Raw genomic sequence first — 17480 nt, forward strand, 5'->3', positions numbered from 1 at the left:
CCGCTGCAGCTCGGAAGATGACCCCTTCCTTCTGTATGCCACGCTGAACTCAGGCAATCACTGCAAGTTCATCACGAAAGATCTGCTGCGGGACCACAAGGCCTGCCTGCCTGATGCCCGGACCCAGCGCCTCTTCTTTAAGTGGCAGCAGGGACACCAGCTGGCAATCACGAAAGGGTTTCTAAGATCAAAATTAACGTTCCAGGTATGGGGCTGTTCTCTAAGTGATGCTAATAGAGTCATGTCTAAAGAAAGTGTGGCATCGTTTTTAAAATGTCAACATTTGAAATTCTAAATACTTTGGTTTTGTTATAGTTTGGCATTTGGTAGTTAGCCAGTTCCTATCTAGAAACAGCCTTTGTCAGGGCGAAAGTATTCATAGGCCAATCCTTAATTGATTGACATATTGAAACATCTGGGCTGTTGTGATTGTGCATGAAACGGTGCCTTTACCTACGTTCATGCCTTTCCATTTACCTGTTTCCTGGAAATAGCTCAAAATTTCTTATGCTGTAATACTTGTCCTTTTAAGCACCTTTTCCTGTTTTTTAATTTAAATTACATTTGTGTTTGTAATTGTGTGTATCTGTATTGTGCCATGGCTTGTGTGCAGCTGTCCGAAGATGGCTTGCAGGAATGAGTTCTTCTTCTACCGGGGGCATCTGCACTTTAATCCCATAAACCATCCTCTCAAGCCCTGTTTTATTTCACTTAGAGGAAGGCCTCATTGACACAAAAACACAACTTTCACCTCAGAGAGAATAAAGACATAGTTTATTTGTGGGCCAAATACAAATGACGATGGCCCAAGAACACAGACTTAGTGATCTTGCATTTTGTTTTTAATGTGGTACCAGTTTTATCAAGTTTTATTCTAACAGAACAAAGAAAATTAAGACACTTTTCAAATAATTCAGTAGAAACATTAGGTTACAGAAAGCAGGGGCACCTCGGTTATAGGCCTCAGCTGCTATCTAATGGCCTCTTTAACCTTTTGGAAAATGTAAACTAGGGATTTGTTTGTACATTTTGTGACAAACATATTAAGTAACATTCAGAGAACAGTGATTAAGAGGTGAAGAAGAGTGATTAACAGGGCCATCTTGAAAGATAGAGATTCTGGCACTGGGCTTGTAACAGTCCAGCCTTTCCACATCGTTGAATCTGGGTTAGCTTTTGTAGTCAGAGCCTCTTTCCAGGCACTCTTGCTCATGGACTGTTCTGTAGCCCTGGCTCACTACTGTGTAAACCAGGCTGGCCTGAAACCTATGTCAGCTGCCCTGTCTCAGCTGTCTAAGCCGGACTGCAGGTGTACCTGCCCAGCTCGCTTTTCCTGTGTAATGTGTTCTGTGTCCGTCTCTACTGGATTCACCTTTGGTTCTAGTGTAGACAGCACAGCACAGGGATGCCTCTCCTATTAAAACAAGGACAGGAGAATCAGTACAGGGAAATACAGCAGCCTACACAGGGGGATGGGGAGAAAAGATGCTGCTCCAGTACATCAGGCGTCAGTTAGACAGCAGTCAAGCTGGAGAAAGGGTAGTACTGGCATTGATCTTCGAATTACAAAATAAATGCCATTTTTTAGAAGTAAACATCTGAGATTCACTTCACAATACTCTTGGGAGAGGGCTATTTTTCTACTTTCTGTATTTATTTTTTCTCTCTTCCACTTATAAAACTAATAAATACAATGAAAGACTCCTGTAGTGAGACCTTAACCTGAAAATGAAACTACCTCTCACATTTTTTTTATTTTGCTTGCTGTCATGGGGGCGGGAGAGATGGATCAATGGTTAGTGCTTGCTGAGTTCAGATCCTTGTGCCCACATAGCTAGCTCAGTGTGTCCTTGCACACATCTATAGCCTCAGCGCTGTGGAGTCAAGACAGGAAGATTGCTGGGGTTTGCTAGCTGCCAGGTGAGGAGAAAAACAAAACAAAACAAAACAAAACAGAAGCTCCAGGTATGGCCCCTGCTTCAAAGGAATGTGTGGAAAGTGACAGAAGAGGGCCCAGTGTCTGCCTCCAGCTCTGTGCATGCACAGGCATGTGCATTGGTTACATACATGTGCGGACACCACAGATACACAGAGGAAGGAAGGAAGGAAATCAGTATCAAAACACAATACTCTTCCAAAGAAGTAGAAAAGCTTGGGGAGAGGGGTCAGTAGGCCTTCACTGCCCTCACCATGTGGCTGTCTTTACCTCGCCAGCATACCCTCAGCTATGACACTGTGGTGCAGACGACCGGAGACTCCTGGCACATCCCTTATGATGCAGACCTGGTGCAGAGGTCCTCCTGCGAAGTGCCGACCACGTGGCTGTGCCTCCAGAGAGAGGCAAAGGCGCCTACCGCTGGCTGAGTTTGTCCTGGCTGCGGTCCTGGCCAGTAGCAGGGCTCTTATATCTGTGCTGATTTGGGGCATGACCTCTGTCCTGGAAATAAAAAGATGTTTTGTGACACTGTTTGGGTTAGTTGGCGTGCAGCATCGGATTGGTTTTTAGCTTTGGTTTTTAGGATTTGGTTTTGTTTATGAGATGCGTTCTTGTTTTGTTGCCCCTCCTGCCTCCGCCCCCCTCCCCCCAGTGCTGAGATTACGGGCGTGGGGGGCGGGGCCACTGCCTGCTGTGTGCAGGGAGGAGATGGATGTGGGCTTCCTGTGTGCAAGGCAAGTGTTCTACCAGCTGAGCGCCCTACAGCCTGAGCCTCGAAACAGACTGACTTCTTGTTTCTGGAGGTTTATCTGGAACAGTGGGTCTCAGCGCAGAATCTTGGTACTTGTGTCTCCCTGCCCGGCCAGCTTCCCACGTAGCTGGGCAGAAGCTGCTTCTCAGAACAGCTGACCTTCTGACTTGACCTTCCAGGCTTACTGAGTGTTTCTTCTTTGTTTGTAATTACAAACCTTTCCAAGATGATTCTTTTGTGAATGTTTTTGATAAAATTTTAGAAATAAAAAACTGGCTTTCTGCAGGAAGAAGAAAAAAAGAAAAGAAAAGCTGAGCTGGGAAGATGGCTGAGCATATAAGGCACTTGCTACCAAGCCTGGTGATGTGAGTTTGATCCCTAGGACCAAAACACAGGGTGGAAGGAGGAATTGAATGCACAGGTTGTCTTCTGACCTCCATGAAAGCGTGTAACCCCCCTCAGCGCACCCATGTTTGCAGGTGCACACACACAAACTAAAGGAAATGTAAAAATAAATCATTTTTAAAGTAGGCTTTGAAGTGATTGTAACTGGAAAGCCCCAGAAGATGCTGAGGGTCTGGTTTTCTAAATCCCTGAACAATATATTTGCACTACTCGCTGTCCAGACTGTACTCTAAGCCCTGTTTTTACATTTCATTTTGAGACAGGGTCTCACTGAGTTAACCAGGCACATTAAAGAATGTACCGTAGTATAGACAAGCCTTAAACTTCGGATCACTTCTGCTTTCGCTGCTCAAGTATCTGGAGCCTATGACACTGAACCTGGCTTATCTTTAAAGGAATTATTCTGTTCTAGTTATAAGAAAAGAAATCTTTGAAAGGAAAAACATCTTTAAAGCTCATCTACAAGTGTACTGCCAGTCCCTGAGGAGGAGCACCCAGATGGCAGGTGCCGGAAGTCCTTGACACAGCTTGAGTCATTTAGAAAGAATAATTATCTCCATCATATCGGCCTGCGGGCAAGTCCGAGGACCCAGCCCACTGCGGGCGGTGCCCCCTCTGTGGCCCTGGTTTGTAAAAGAAAGGGCGCTGAGGGAGCTGAAACAATGGCTCAGCAGTTAGAGCACTTGCCACTCTTGCAGAAGACCTAGGTTCTATTCACAGCACCCACAGGGCAGCTAACAACCGTCTGTAGTGCCAGTTCCAGGAGATCGGTGCTCTCTTCAGGACTGAAGGCATGGCACACCCATGGTGCACAGACACACATACAGGTCGGACATCTACACATAAAATAAAACAGTCATCAAAAGGACAGGCAAGCCACAAGGAGCAGATGGGTAAGCAGTGCCCCGCGGCCTTCTGTCTCACCGCTGCCTTCAGGTTCCTGCCTGGAGTTCTCTCCACAGCGTCTCAGTGGACTGAGATCCAGTCCACGGAAGTCAAATTAACCCTTTTCCCATCTTGATGTTGGTCAGTGTTTTAGCACAGACTAATACAGACTCCAAAAGTCACCAGGCACAGGGGCATACGCCTGTAATCCCAGCCCTCAGGGAGGCAGAGGCAGGTGGATCTCTGTGAGTTCAAGGCCAGCCTGGGCTACAAAGAGTCCAGTACAGCCAAGGCTACACAGAAATTCTGCCACAACAAAACAAAACAAAAAAACAGACTCCAAAAGTCAGTAGTTGGGTTTTAGAAATGAGCAGCAGTTGCAGAAAGATGACATCACTTCCCACAGCTGGTTCATGGAGACCTTTCAACCATTTTCTTGGATTTCCAGTCAAATATTTCTTCTGCAGGGCACTGTAGTTTAGATCAGAGCATTTCATAAAAACTCAGTACATCCCAGGGGCTGGAGATGGCTCAGCGGATAAGAGCATTGTCTGCTCCTCTGGAGGTCTGAGTTCAAGTCCCAGCACCCACACGATGGCTCACAGCCATCTATACTGGGATCTGATACCCTCTCCTAGCATGCAGATAGAGCACTCATACATAAAACAGATAAATAAAATCTTAAAAAAAAAAAAAAAAAAAACAAACCAAAACAAAAACCTCAGTACATACATGCCATACTCAAGTTTAGAAATGTGCCAGGCCTGGTGGCGCACACCTGTGATCCCCAGGCCTCATGAGGCAGAGGCAGGCGGACCTGAGTTCCAAGCCAGCCAGAGCTACAGAGTGAGGCCCTGTCTCAGTAAGGCAAAACAAAAGTAGATTTAGAAGTGTTTTGGCTCTGTAAGAGAAACTTAGGGGAAGGAAAGGAGAAAGTACCACTTTAAGGGCCCAGATGTACTACGTGATCCACCAACTTAGAACATTGTGGAAGAGAAACTACATGTTTCTAAAACCCAATTACTCGGAAACAGAGCCCTTATCTTCCCTTGCAATTACCTGAGGTGTATCTGTCCTTTTCGCAGGAATGTAAGTACCCGTTATAGCTGCTTACCATGTCACCCTGCCACAGTGGCCTAGGGAGCACTGTCTGTAAAACAATGGAACCAGACATAGATTGCTTTTTGCTCTGTCCACTTGACTGACTGAAAGCACTTGTCTGAGAACATGTTAGGGAGTTGCTTCAGAAGCCGTTGTCTCTGATGGTCCTGGTGGCATATGCTGGGCACCCTAGCATTCTGGAGGCTGAGACAGGGATAGCAGGTTCCATGCTAGGCAGTGCTATGTAACAAGACCCAGTCTCAATCAATGAATAAACAAATAAATCTGTGCTTTGGGTGTACAGGGTTTTTTTAGTTGCATAAACACTGAAGCTGTGAGTTGGGCATTGGTGGTGCATGACTTTCATCCCAGCAGGAGGCAGAGGCAGAGGCAGGTGGATCTTCATGAGTTCAAGGCCAGTCTGGTCTACAAAATGAGTCCAGGACAGCCAGGGCTACACAGAGAAATCCTGTCTCAAAAAACAAGAAAACAAAACAACACTGAAGCTTCGAATGGGTGTTACCTCTGCAGCAGGAAATGGAAGAGGGTATTTAGGGGGTGGGATATACTTTAAGAACAGTGGGCCCAGTATGGTGTCACAAGCCTGGGATCCCAGCATCCAGGAGGGAGACACAGCAGGATCACAAGCCTAAGGCCAGCCTGGGCTACATAGCAAGACCTGTATTTGCAATCAAAGTGCAATTTCCATATTTCCCAAACCCCTCTCTATTCCTTTGCTCTCGTTTGCATTGACAAATGAGTGCAGGGGCTCTACCACATTCACAGCTTTCCCTCGGTTGATAATTGGAATAAAGTGGAAGATCTTGCTAGGTTGCCCAGGCTGGCCTAGAACTTCTATACTTAGGCAATACCCCTGCCTTGGTTTCCCAAATATCTGAGACTAACCTGTCACTGTGTCCAGTTCTCAATAGCTTATTTTAAAGCAGGAATTGAGAGGAGGAATATGCTGTATCAGCATCTTTCCAAGTAATAGTCTTGTAACTAAGTGGGGTCCCTATCTGATATCTTTTTGTTTGAGATAGGGTTTCTCTGTGTAACAGCCCTGGCTGTCCTGGAACTCACTTTGTAGGCTAGGCTGGCCTTGAACTCACAGAGATCTACCTGCCTCTGCCTCCTGAATGCTGGGATTAAAGGCGTGCACTACCGAGCCCAGCCCCTATCTGAAATCTTGTCCATCGTTTGTCAACTTAGAATTCACAGGCTGAAAGTGTGTTAGGGGGCTGCAAGACCAGGAGATCTGTGTGAGCCACTGTGACAGAATGTGGTAATCACACTTGGGTTTGCTTCCAAGACTAGCCAAGCAGATACAATCCTCGACACAAACACTGTGGCAGGGTTGCTGGAGAAGATACCAGACTTTCACGAACTTGAACTTCAGAAAATAATTTCTTGGGACTGGAGAGATGGCTCAGAGGTTAAGAGTACTGGCTGCTCTTGCAGAGGTCCTGAGTTCAATTCCCAGCGACCACATGGTGGCTCACAACTGTCTACAGTGAGAGCTAGTGCCCTCTTCTGGCATGCAGGTGTATGTGCAGGCAGAACACTGAATACATAATACATAAATAAATCTTTCTTTAAAAAAGAAAAAAAATAACTTCTTAAAATGGAAGTCCATATTAAGTATTGCAGGGACATGTGTCTAAAAACCTGCAATTCAGTAACTGACTTCCTGTTTTTCGTTGGTGACCCTCACAACTCCAGATGAGGATTAATAAAGTAAGGAATAACACGGAATAGGCATGCTGGAGGCAGGAGGCGAGTAAGAGAAAGAAAGGGCCGTGAGATGGCTCGGCAGGGAAAGGCGCTTGCTGCTAAGCCTGGCTCCTACCTGAGTGGGTCCCTGGACCCTGCATGCTGGAGAGACCCCTGTCCTGCACACGCCGTAACTTAATGTAATGAAGGTTTTTAGGGAATAAGAAGGGAAGTCAAGAAAATGCATGAAACAAGAGAGAAGCGAGTTCTCTATCGGCCAGTGAGACGCAGCCTGCTGATGTCTAGTCTAGAAACAGCTCTGCAGAAAGGTGTATTTAGAGCAGAGCTTCTCAGCTGTGGGTCTCAGGACCTCTGGGTGTGGCATATCAGGTACTCTGCATAGCAGATATTTACAGTATGATTCATAACAGCAGAATTAGTTATGAAGTAGCAATGAGAATCATTTTATGGTTGGGGGGTCACCACAACAGGAGGAGCTGTATTAAAGAGTCGAAGCATTCATTCTAAGTTCCTCTGAGGGACAATGCTGGAGGCTGCCCTCTGACCTATACATGCGTGCACACACAAAAGATAGCTTCGATATTTTATTTTTTTATGAGATTTATTTATTTATTATGTATGCAGTGTTCTGCCTGCACATACACCTGCATGCCAGAAGAGGACACTATAGATCTCACTATAGATAGTTATGAGCCACCATGTGGTTGCTGGGAATTAAACTCAGGACCTTTGGAAGAACAGCCCGTGCTCTTAACCTCTGAGCCATCTCTCCAGCACCTCAATATTTATTTTAAAAGTAGTAACATCTGAAAGATTTTCTTTTTGGTAACTTGGAAGAAAAGATCTTTTCAACTAGGCTGAAATAAATATGCTATTTAAAATCTACTCCAAGAAGCAAATGCCAGAGAAGTCACCGGTAGCAACTTTAATCTCTAATACGTTAGAGAAATAAATTCAGACAGCCTCGTCACTCCCAAACGAGCAGCGAATTACTAGGGATTAGGTTCAGCTGCCATCTAAATACTGAAAGGCATTACTGAAGTTCTCTTGGCTCTCTGTGACTACATAAGAATAGAATGAATGTCTGTGGCTGCCAAGTGCCAATGGAATCCCCCGACGGTTCCATCCACTCGGCTTTTCTGGAGCAGAGTAGAGTTCCTGGGCTGGGGGATGGGACACAACCTCCACCTCTGTGAAACAGCTTCTGTTGGGGTGGATATGGCCAGTCTCCGAGAAAGTAAGTGCCTCGTGTCACTTGGGTAAAGTCTGTATCAGTGGCTCACTGCAACGGAAGAAACTGTTCTTGGATTTTCCTCTTTAGTGACCTTCCCTAGAATTCAAGGTTCTTTTTCTTTTTGAGACAAGGTCTCAATTCTATAGCTTAGAACTCACTATGTAAATGAAGCTGGCTTACATGTATATATATATATACACCCATTTTCCTTGTTCTAATAGTCTTCTGCCATGTTTTCTTCATATATTATTATTATTATTATTATTATTATTATTATTATTATTATTGTTTTTCAAAGCAGGGTTTCTCTGTGTAGCCTTGGCTGTCCTGGGACTCACTCTGTAGCCCAGGCTGGTCTCAAACTAAGACATCTGCCTGCCTCTGCCTCCTGAGTGCTGGGGTTAGAAAGCGACACCTCCACCGCCCAGCTGTTCTTCTATACATTATCGTATGTTCATAATGATGGAAATTCATAGAAAGTCAACTGGGAGCCAGAGGTGGTCGTCCTTGCCTGTAACCCTCTCACAGCTGGAGGAAGACGACTGGGGGTGAGCTACATGAGACCCCGCCTCCAAACAAACGGACCAACGAGTTTCCTGACTTACTCTAGGGCATTCCATATGGTGCTCTTGTAGCTCCATCATCGAGCTCCACCCAGGCCTTGCTGGAGTCCAGAAGAAGGTGTTCCCAGAAGCTGTCTCGAGCAAAAGGCCACATCCTTTGGCATCTAGACTATTTCAGCAGGAGCCGTCACATCCTTGATGAAACAGGGCCTTTCCAAGTCAGGCCCTCTGATCTCCACCTCACAAAGAAAATGCTGGCCAGGTCAACTTTGTGAAGAGAACTTCTGAAGAGCATAAAGAGCCTTTTGTTTTTCAGAGCAAACCACGTGGCTTTTGTTACTCTTAATCAAGACACAAAGGGAAGTTTATATGAGAAAATCATTATTGAACATTTTGTGCTCTGCAGATGTCAAAGGGATATTTTTCTTTCACTCTCAAAATCACTGCAGAGTCTCAGCCTCTTAAACCAGTGATTGTTTGGCTCTCTGTGTAACAGTCCCTCTCTTTCTCTACCTTGGCTTTTGTTTTTCAAGCAGGGTCTCTCGTAGCCCAGGCTTGCCTCAAACCACTATGTTGTCTCCTGATCTCTCTGCCTCTGCCTCCCAGGTGGTGGGATAGTAGGTGCTCCATGATAGCTGACCCTGGAACACATCATATGTATATATACATACATATACACATATGTGTATATGCACACGTGTGTATATATACATATAAATAATTTATAATATTATACATTATATATAATTTGCATTTCTGTGTTTGTGAGCACATATGCCATGTGTGTGCAGGTGCCCACAGAGGTCAGAAGAGAGCCTTGGATCCTCTGAAGCTGGCTACAGGCAGTTGTGAGCATGGGTAGCCAGGAACTTGCAGACTCGAAGAGTAGCAAATGCTCTGAACTGCCAAGCTACCTCTCTAGCCCTCAGATATTTTTTGATGACTTAAAGCAGCCCTAGTTTCAGGCTCTCAAGCTTCTTTTCCATTCCCTTGTTTACTTACTTGTGTGCTTTGGCACATATGGAAGACAGTCCATCTTTTGGGAGTAGTTGGTTTTGGGGACTGAATGCAGGTCATCTGGCTTGGGAACAAAGTGCTTTTTCCTAATAAGCCATCCCACCGGCTCGGGGCTGCTGCGGAGGTTTGGGTTGTTGTACATTTAGAGTGTGTGTGTGTCTGTGTGTGCAGTCCTCTGCTGCACACGTGTGGAGGTGACAGGGTGGCTTTCAGGAGTTGGTCCGGCCTTCCATCCTGTGGGTCCTGGAAACTGAACAAGCTTGAGGTCAGGTACCTTTCCCCATTGAACCATCTCACCAACCCAGGGTTTCAGAGTCTTACGTTTGCTCCTTGGACCACAGCCTCTTTACCTGCCATACTCCCTCAACACCATGGCCAGTTCCTTGACCAATTTTTTTTAGATTTATTTTCATTTATGTTTTTGCATCTGTGTAAGTGTGTGCTGAGTATGTGTGGATACTCTCAGAGGAGCTGGAGTTAGAGGCTGTTGTGAGCCACCCAATAGGGGTGCTGAGAACTGAACTTGGTTCTTTTGGAAGAACAGCAAGTGCTCTTACCTGCTGAACCATCTCTCTCAGCCATCCTTGACTGAAACTTATTATTATTATATTTTTTAAACAGGGTTTCTCTGTGTAGCCTTGGCTGTCCTGGATCTCACTCTGTAGATCATGCTGGCCTTGAACTCACAGAGATTCGCCTGCCTCTGTGACGGCGCTAGCTTTTTAAGCTATTTTATTTATGTTTCTTATGCCTCTTCGTCCCTTCTCCACCCCAATCCCTCCCAATACCTGAATACCAGATAAGAGAGAAAGGAGGTTAGTGGAGAGAGGGGCAGAGTTCTCCTTAAATACTTCCTGCTGTTTAGGGTTGTCGAGTTCCTTGGGGCAAGTTCAATCTTTGTTTCAGGACTTCTTGTCAAACTGCATCAACAGCAGCCAGGAGCAGCCGCGGGAGAAACAAGCAGCATTCTTTCTCCGGAGGCCCCTCCATAGTCTCTGGACTCTAGCCTTTACTCCCTCTCAGAGTCCTCAGGACTAAACTATCTGCAGCTGACAAAGAGCTCCTCTCAGGGCCCACATGAGGCAAATAGTCTGCTGCTGTGGACCGTCTGAATCAGTCCCACAGCCCACACCTGAGATTAAAACAAAAACGTGTTTACATAACATAAACCAAAACTTCCGCAACCCTTCTGCCTCCAGAGTGCTGGGATTAAAGGCATGCTCCACCATCATCTGGCTCAGTTTAGATTTCTTGACCCTGGAGTTGGAATAATGAACAAAGCAGCCATTGGAGCATTCATTCTGGCCTTAAAAGCACAGACTACAAGACATGACTTCAAATGGGAATGACTTACAGCCTGGTTCTTTACACACTTGACCAAATCTTAGGCCTAGTCTCCCCAACCTTACAAGGTCTCTACTGCCTGTCTCCTGGTATCAGCTGACTTCCCGAGCCCTCTCAAAGCATTCCCCAGGTAGATGGCTCCAGTACCAGCCCAGATTCTTTCATTCACTTTGCTTGCTCTAGTGTCTTTTCAGTTCTAGGCCTAATTTCCAGTAGCCAGTTTCCGCTTCGCTCACTACTATGTTCTGTGCCACAGTATTGCTGGAAAGACCGGGAAAGTACAATGTGGGACAGCACTCTTCTCTGAAGGACCTCCTTATCGTCATCCTTCCTGAAGGTGCTTTCCCAGTCTTTTCAGTCTTGACTTGAAAAATCATCTAGCTAGTTGAGCCTCCGTTTTCTGACCTGAGGAAAGTGAGCTGGCTGTCGCAGTTCTTCTCACTGCGGTGGGCTAGAATGACACAGGGACCTACCGTCAAACACTGGTTCTGGCTGGAGGTATAGCTGCGTGCTAGAGTGAAGGCATTGCCCTGGGCTCAGTCCCCTGCACCGGGGGAAAATGATCTCTAATCCCTGCTAGTGCCAATACTGCAGTTTGTCATTTGAGCAGAAAGGGCCTCCGTGGACTTCAAGATTTTATTGATTACATTTTTAAAGTTATATTTGTGCAGTGTGTGAGCGCAAATATGTGCATGAACCTCAGCTGGCATACTCAGGAACATTCTATACCCTCTTTGTTCCAGGGTCTTTCATTGGCTTGAGCTTAGCTAGTCTGGCTGACCAATAAGCCCCAAGAACCCTCCCTTCTCTGCCTCCCCAGCTGGGATTATGAGTGCTTGCAAGGAATTTATTTTTACATTGATTCTGGAGAGAATACTCTGGTCCTCATGCTACTGAGGCATGGCAGGCATATCACTGGCTGAGCTATCTGTCCAGCCCCTGTTGGGGATTTGTTAAGGAATTTCATACTCTAACTTCTGAATTGTGACTGCTTTTGTTAAAGTGACCGTAAGCTTTGTGTCATCTAAGCGGGACAAAGATGCAACGGTACCTTCTGAGCAATGGTTCTCGCCCTTCCTAATTCTGGGACCCTCATGCTGTGGTGACCCCTAACCATAGAATTATTTCACTGCTACCCCATAACTGTAATCGTGCTACTGTTATAAATCAAATGTAAATATCTGATATGCGACCCCCAAAAGGGTCAAGACTCATAGGTTGAGGACTGCGGAGAGAAATCAACTAGAAAGAGAAAAGGTGAACGGAAAAGTGGGAGAGCAAAAGTTCATCTGTCTTGTTACAATCGGTCTCACACTTGCTCCAGAAACACCCTTCTGCCCTTTCCCCGACTGCTTACTCCAAATTGATGAGCGTTTGGTTAATTTCCAGCTGGGCCTATTACAAATAACCCTGCTTGTGACAGTGGCGTGGGGAGCTAGGTCTGGAAGATCTTATTTTGCTTTCCTTGCTTGAGGCTCTCATAAAGCCTTCACTTGCAGTATTAACAAGAGCTTCCTGATTCATGTGCCCAGCTGTAGCTCACCCTAAATCCTGTTACCTCATTTATCTGTCCAAAGCATAATTCCAGTCATGCTACTCTGCTTGCTCAAAAACATCAACGAGCTGCAGATATAGTTCAGCCTAGCAAGCCCAGAGCCCTGTGTGCAAGCCCAGTGCCACAAAACCCGGTATGCTAGCACACACCTCTAATCCTGGCACTCAGTAGCAGAAGCAGCAGCAACAAGTTCAAGGTCATTCTCACCACGGACTATAAGAGACCCTGTCCCCTGCCACAAGCAAGCAAGCAAAAGGCCAACTGTATTGGGGCGTGGCTGTAAACAATAGTTTAAGGACATCCTTGTCTACATAGCAAGTTTGAGTCCGGCATGGGCTATCCTGTGACTCTGTCTCAAAAACAATAAAAAAAAAAAAAAAAACAAAAAAAAAAACAATAAGAAAACCCCAAGACCTTTCAAGGTCTCCCTGTTGCCTTCCAGCTAGAGAATTAACCCCTTATCTTAACCTCAAGGGTCTTCTCCCTAACCTGGGTGTGAGTGTGTGTGTTCTGACTTCTCTCGCACCTGTCAGAGTCCTTGTCCTCCCAAGCCTGACCTTCGGGGCAGCTGCCGGCACGTGTGCATAGAAACTCATTTCCCTACCTGCCGGCACGTCTCTGTATTGTCAACTATCTCCTATTTGCCTTGCTTTCAGTCATGCATCTACCTCCTCTCCCGCAAACTCCAGTGGGGACGCTACTCTGTCATCTGTGTTTGAGGGTCCCAGAGCAGTTGGGCCAGTTTCTTGCCCATAAAAGTGGTTCCATTAGTGTTGTTGAACTACTTTGGGGAAGTTGCTTGTAAACGTCTTCCTGATTTTTACCTCTCATGCCCACTTCTCCTTTGAATTCCCCCTGTGTTCCTTGGCATTTTGTATGTGAGCTGGCTGTAAGTCTGTGGTGTCTGATGTCTCATTGATCAAGAAACAATAGCCTCTTAGAGCCTGGCATGTTGGCACGTCCCTGTTATTTAAAGCACTTGGTAGATAGAGACAGGGGAATTACGGGTTCACAGCTAGCCTCATCTGCATAGCAAATCTGAGGCCAACCTTGGCTACATGAGACTCTGTCTTCACAAACAAAAAATAACTTAATACAATCTTCCATAATCATACCATTTAACAATCCTCCTCCCACCCGGAGCTGAAATGAATTGGATTTCTTTAGTAGGCATCTATACAGGTACACGGTGCTGTGGAAACCGGAGTGTAACTTGCTGTATATTTATAAGACAGAATTCTAGAGTCTTTTCTCATTCTACTGTTTTTATGTTTAGATCTGCTGTCTTTGGCCGTTTTTGAAGCCCTGATTTGTTTCAGCACTGTGGACGAAGTGCGCTGGGTGAGGTGTGGGGACTCTGCCTCCCCCCCCCCCCCCCCCCCCCCCGGGGGGGGGGGGGGGGGCCCCCCCCCCCCCCCCCCCCCCCGTGCCTTGGCTGCCGTCGGTGAACCCACTCTCTGCCCCTGCTCACCCGTTTCTTCTTAGGACGGCCTCTCTTTTTGTCATTTCAAGTTATTTCAGAGTAGCTAGAAGAAAAAAACCTGGAGGCCTCTCTGCCTTTCCTGTCAACTGGATTTTCAAGATGCAGTTCCTAAACCAGCACTCGGGAGGCAGACAAATGGACAAAACCACCTGAAGCGGGAGGGGGAAACAAAACAACAAAGCCTTGCTTCTGAATCAGTGAATGAAAATAGTTGTTTAATGATCAGAAGCCTCATTCATTTGCACTCTCCCTCTCCCCCTCTCCAATTACCCCGAGAGGATATGGCCTTTTGAGCATCAACTGATGTCACTTTTGTGGTAAGGAAATAGGAATTAGAGGAAGCCAATTTGGAAGCCTCAAAGAAGAGGAAGTGTCTCTAGGCTGAAGGGAAGGCTGCCGGGTCTTATTTCCTCTCCGTTCTTGTCACTCCTGGTGGTCCTCCACCCACATCCCCAGTCAGGGAGCAAGGTCTGGAGTGAGCAAGGAAAAGTCTAAAAGACCCCAAGATGGAAGGACCCACCACAGCCAGGCAAGTCTCAACCACCAGCTGATGTCTGCAGTTCCACAACCCTGTCCACTCACGGTGCAGCCGAACGGTGTGGGACAGGGTGGGTAAGAACTGGCCACTTTCTAAACCAGGAAAACTTTCATTTCTCAATACCACGCATGCTCAGGCCTGTGCAGTCCTCAGTTTTGCTCTTTGCTGGGAATAGAGCATTCTTAACCTCATCCCCAGTACCCTTTCTAAGAATAGGAACTGAGTTCAAATCTAGCAGTAGTTGGTCTTATTTTTGTGTAGTAGTTAATTTAATTTTTCCTCTGCCTTTAAAGTAGAGACAGAATGCTCCCGTTTGAGAGAAGAAAGCACAGCTGTGGTCAGTAGGTAGCTTGTGGCGAGGCTCAGATTCAAACCCTGTTCCCGATACTCCAAGCAGAGCCTGAGTGGGCTCATAGCCCACGACTTTGTCTCCATCCTTCCCTGGCTTGCTTTTCACAGACTCTTCTCCTGTTCTCTCGAACTCTGAAAGGCTTCCGGTGTGAGCATGCCTAAGGGGAAGTTGTGGCTCACAAACCACCAACCGTTAGGACTAAGCCAGCTGGGGTCCTCCAGCACTCAGGGAGACCTATGAGAGCATTCAAGGAATTCACAATCTCCTTGGCTTCCAGAAGCTTCAGCTGAGCACCAAGTCTTTATTTAAGGCGGTTTAGAGAATCGTCAGAAGTGTAAGGTGGCCACAGTGATGCCATAGCTAAAAATGAAGGGTGAGTTGCAAAGCTGGAGGTCTTGGCTGTGTGGAAGAAACAGTGGGTGGTTATAGTAATGCCCTTGGGAGGGACCAACGCAACTTTATTCCCTTTCGAATCAAAGAACAGCACTCATCGTTGTGGTAATTGCTGAGAGAATCCAGGCACAGAATTATATTGACTGGTAAGGAAGGGTATGGTACAGAAGGGAAGTAACAATATTTGTGTGTCTGCTGTGCTGATAGACACGATACTGTGCCCCTGTTAGTCTGGAGAGTGGGAGAACCACGCTGGATATGGTGGACAAGGGAAAATGGGGAGCACTGTTTCATCAGAGTCCTGTCAGGTAGGAGTTTGAAGGCTTCATGAGTAAAAAAAATAATAATAATAATAAATAATAATGCAGTGGAGCTGGAGAGGTGTCTCAGCTGTTAAGAGCACTGTCTGTTCTTCAGAAGTCCTGGGTTCAAGTCCCAGCACCCACATGGTGGTTCATAACCCTCTTGTGACTCTAGTCCCAGGGGATCCAACAACTTTCTCTGGTCTCCTTGGATACCGTGTCATGCACCTAGTGCGCATCATACCTGCAGGCAAAACATTGATAGACATGATTTTGTCCAAAAAGTATAAGTGTGGAATTTACTTATGTTTCAGAAATCACATCCCAGCTCACGTTTGATGTCTCACTTGATGTCTCTTTCCTCATAGAGTACAGATAAATTGCCTTTTCTCCCTTGCAGTACTTATTCAGGGTTACTGGACTGTTAGCTCTCCAAACAGCTATTGAGGTCCAGCAAGAACTGCTGGACAGATGTGAACCAGGGAAAGGTTTTTTTGTTTTTTTTTTTTGTTTTTTTTTTTTTTTATCTAAATGGAAAGATTCAGATAGATAGATTCTTGTCTTCAGGCAATCTCCTGGGAAGACGTGATTGGTGAAAGTCTAGTTAGAGAGCTGGACCTCCCTCTCACTCTTTAGGCAGGGCTCTTGCATCCTCAGCTCTGTCCTGCCTGCAGCTGCCTTTATGGGCTCCTTCACATCAAGGAATCCCAATTCTCCCAAGAGTCTGTGCTGTTGTGCATTCGAATTCACAAGGCATTGTATTTTAACACCTGCTAATAGCACACAGAACCACAGAGCCAGCTTTTCTCTATTCACTACCTCAGTGGAACCACCAGGACAGAATTTTAAGTTGTAGACATTTTGTGTAAGGGGGAGGAAAGAGAGAAGGGGGAGGATGATGGGAACAGAACTCAGAGCCTTGCCCATAATAAACAGTCTTCACTGAGCTATGGCCGCAGTAAGGGCAGAATTCTTATCTTGCCTTTGAATGCAGGCCGCTGAGGGAAAGCTACACTTCCACTTTGTACCTTTGGCTGTGGATAACCCCTACCTTCCACCCTCTATCCCCAGGGAGAGTGTGGGCCTGGCCAAACAGAGGCCCTGCAGAACTTTTTCCAAGACTCACGAGATGTCAAGTCATTTCTAACATTTTTCAAAAACTCAGAAAGTCATTTCAAAAAGTCTGACTTGGTGGCCTCACAGAGAGGAAGAGCAAACTTTCCATACAGGCAGCAGGTCTGCCCCGTGGGTTTGTGCTAAAGCTGCCGGAGAATTGATGCCCAGACTTCAGTGGCACCTCCCCGAGCCAGGGGAAGTCCACTGGGCTGAGTGGGTTAGCGGCTGCCCAGGGCATGTATCATGAAGCCTGCTTCCAGGGGATTTCCCTTCGAAATGGAATCAGCAAAGTTTCATCTTTCTGAAAGATTTCCCAGAGGAATTCATTTGACTATGTGGAAAAATCTCAAATGTGGATTTCTCATTTAGTCACAAGTCTCTTTAAATAAAGAAAAATAAACGCAATTAGCCCACTGGTAAGGATGTATAGTCTCTGAATGATCTAATGCTTACTTCGTGCTGGGTCCTCTTGTTTTACAACTAAACTACTGAGTAAAACACATGTGGCCCCTGCCTCATCTAAGCTAGATTCTAATTCTAACTTTCAGTGTCTGTACTGAAATTCAGCTGATTCCTTCAAGGGAGTGTACTAAAAAAGATTAAAATATACCATCCTAAGTCATAAATGCCTTTCCCAGACTAGTCAAATGCAGCTTCCCCACTGGAGATCAAAATGTGTTTGAATCTGTGAAATCTCATGGCCTGTAGGGTATGTGATTTGAAACATTCCAGTTACAAGGTCTTCATGGGAACCAAAGGATTATGGCTATG

At 46.0% G+C, this 17480-nt stretch overlaps 1 protein-coding gene across 1 annotated transcript in view; it reads left to right on the forward strand.

The window, feature by feature from the left end:
* Prorp (protein only RNase P catalytic subunit) overlaps positions 1-2462 on the forward strand; it is an 85587-nt gene extending 83125 nt beyond the window's left edge. The window contains exons 6-7 of the mRNA XM_055608687.1: positions 10-205; positions 2215-2462. Of these exons, the coding sequence (XP_055464662.1) occupies positions 10-205; positions 2215-2364 (346 nt within the window). The 3' untranslated portion in view covers positions 2365-2462. The remainder of the gene's footprint in view (positions 1-9; positions 206-2214) is intronic.
* The last annotated feature ends 15018 nt before the right edge of the window (positions 2463-17480 follow it).

The sequence above is a fragment of the Psammomys obesus genome, unplaced genomic scaffold, assembly GCF_907164565.1.
Source record: "Psammomys obesus unplaced genomic scaffold, mPsaObe1.curated_primary_1811, whole genome shotgun sequence".
In the NCBI taxonomy this organism is placed as follows: domain Eukaryota; kingdom Metazoa; phylum Chordata; class Mammalia; order Rodentia; family Muridae; genus Psammomys; species Psammomys obesus.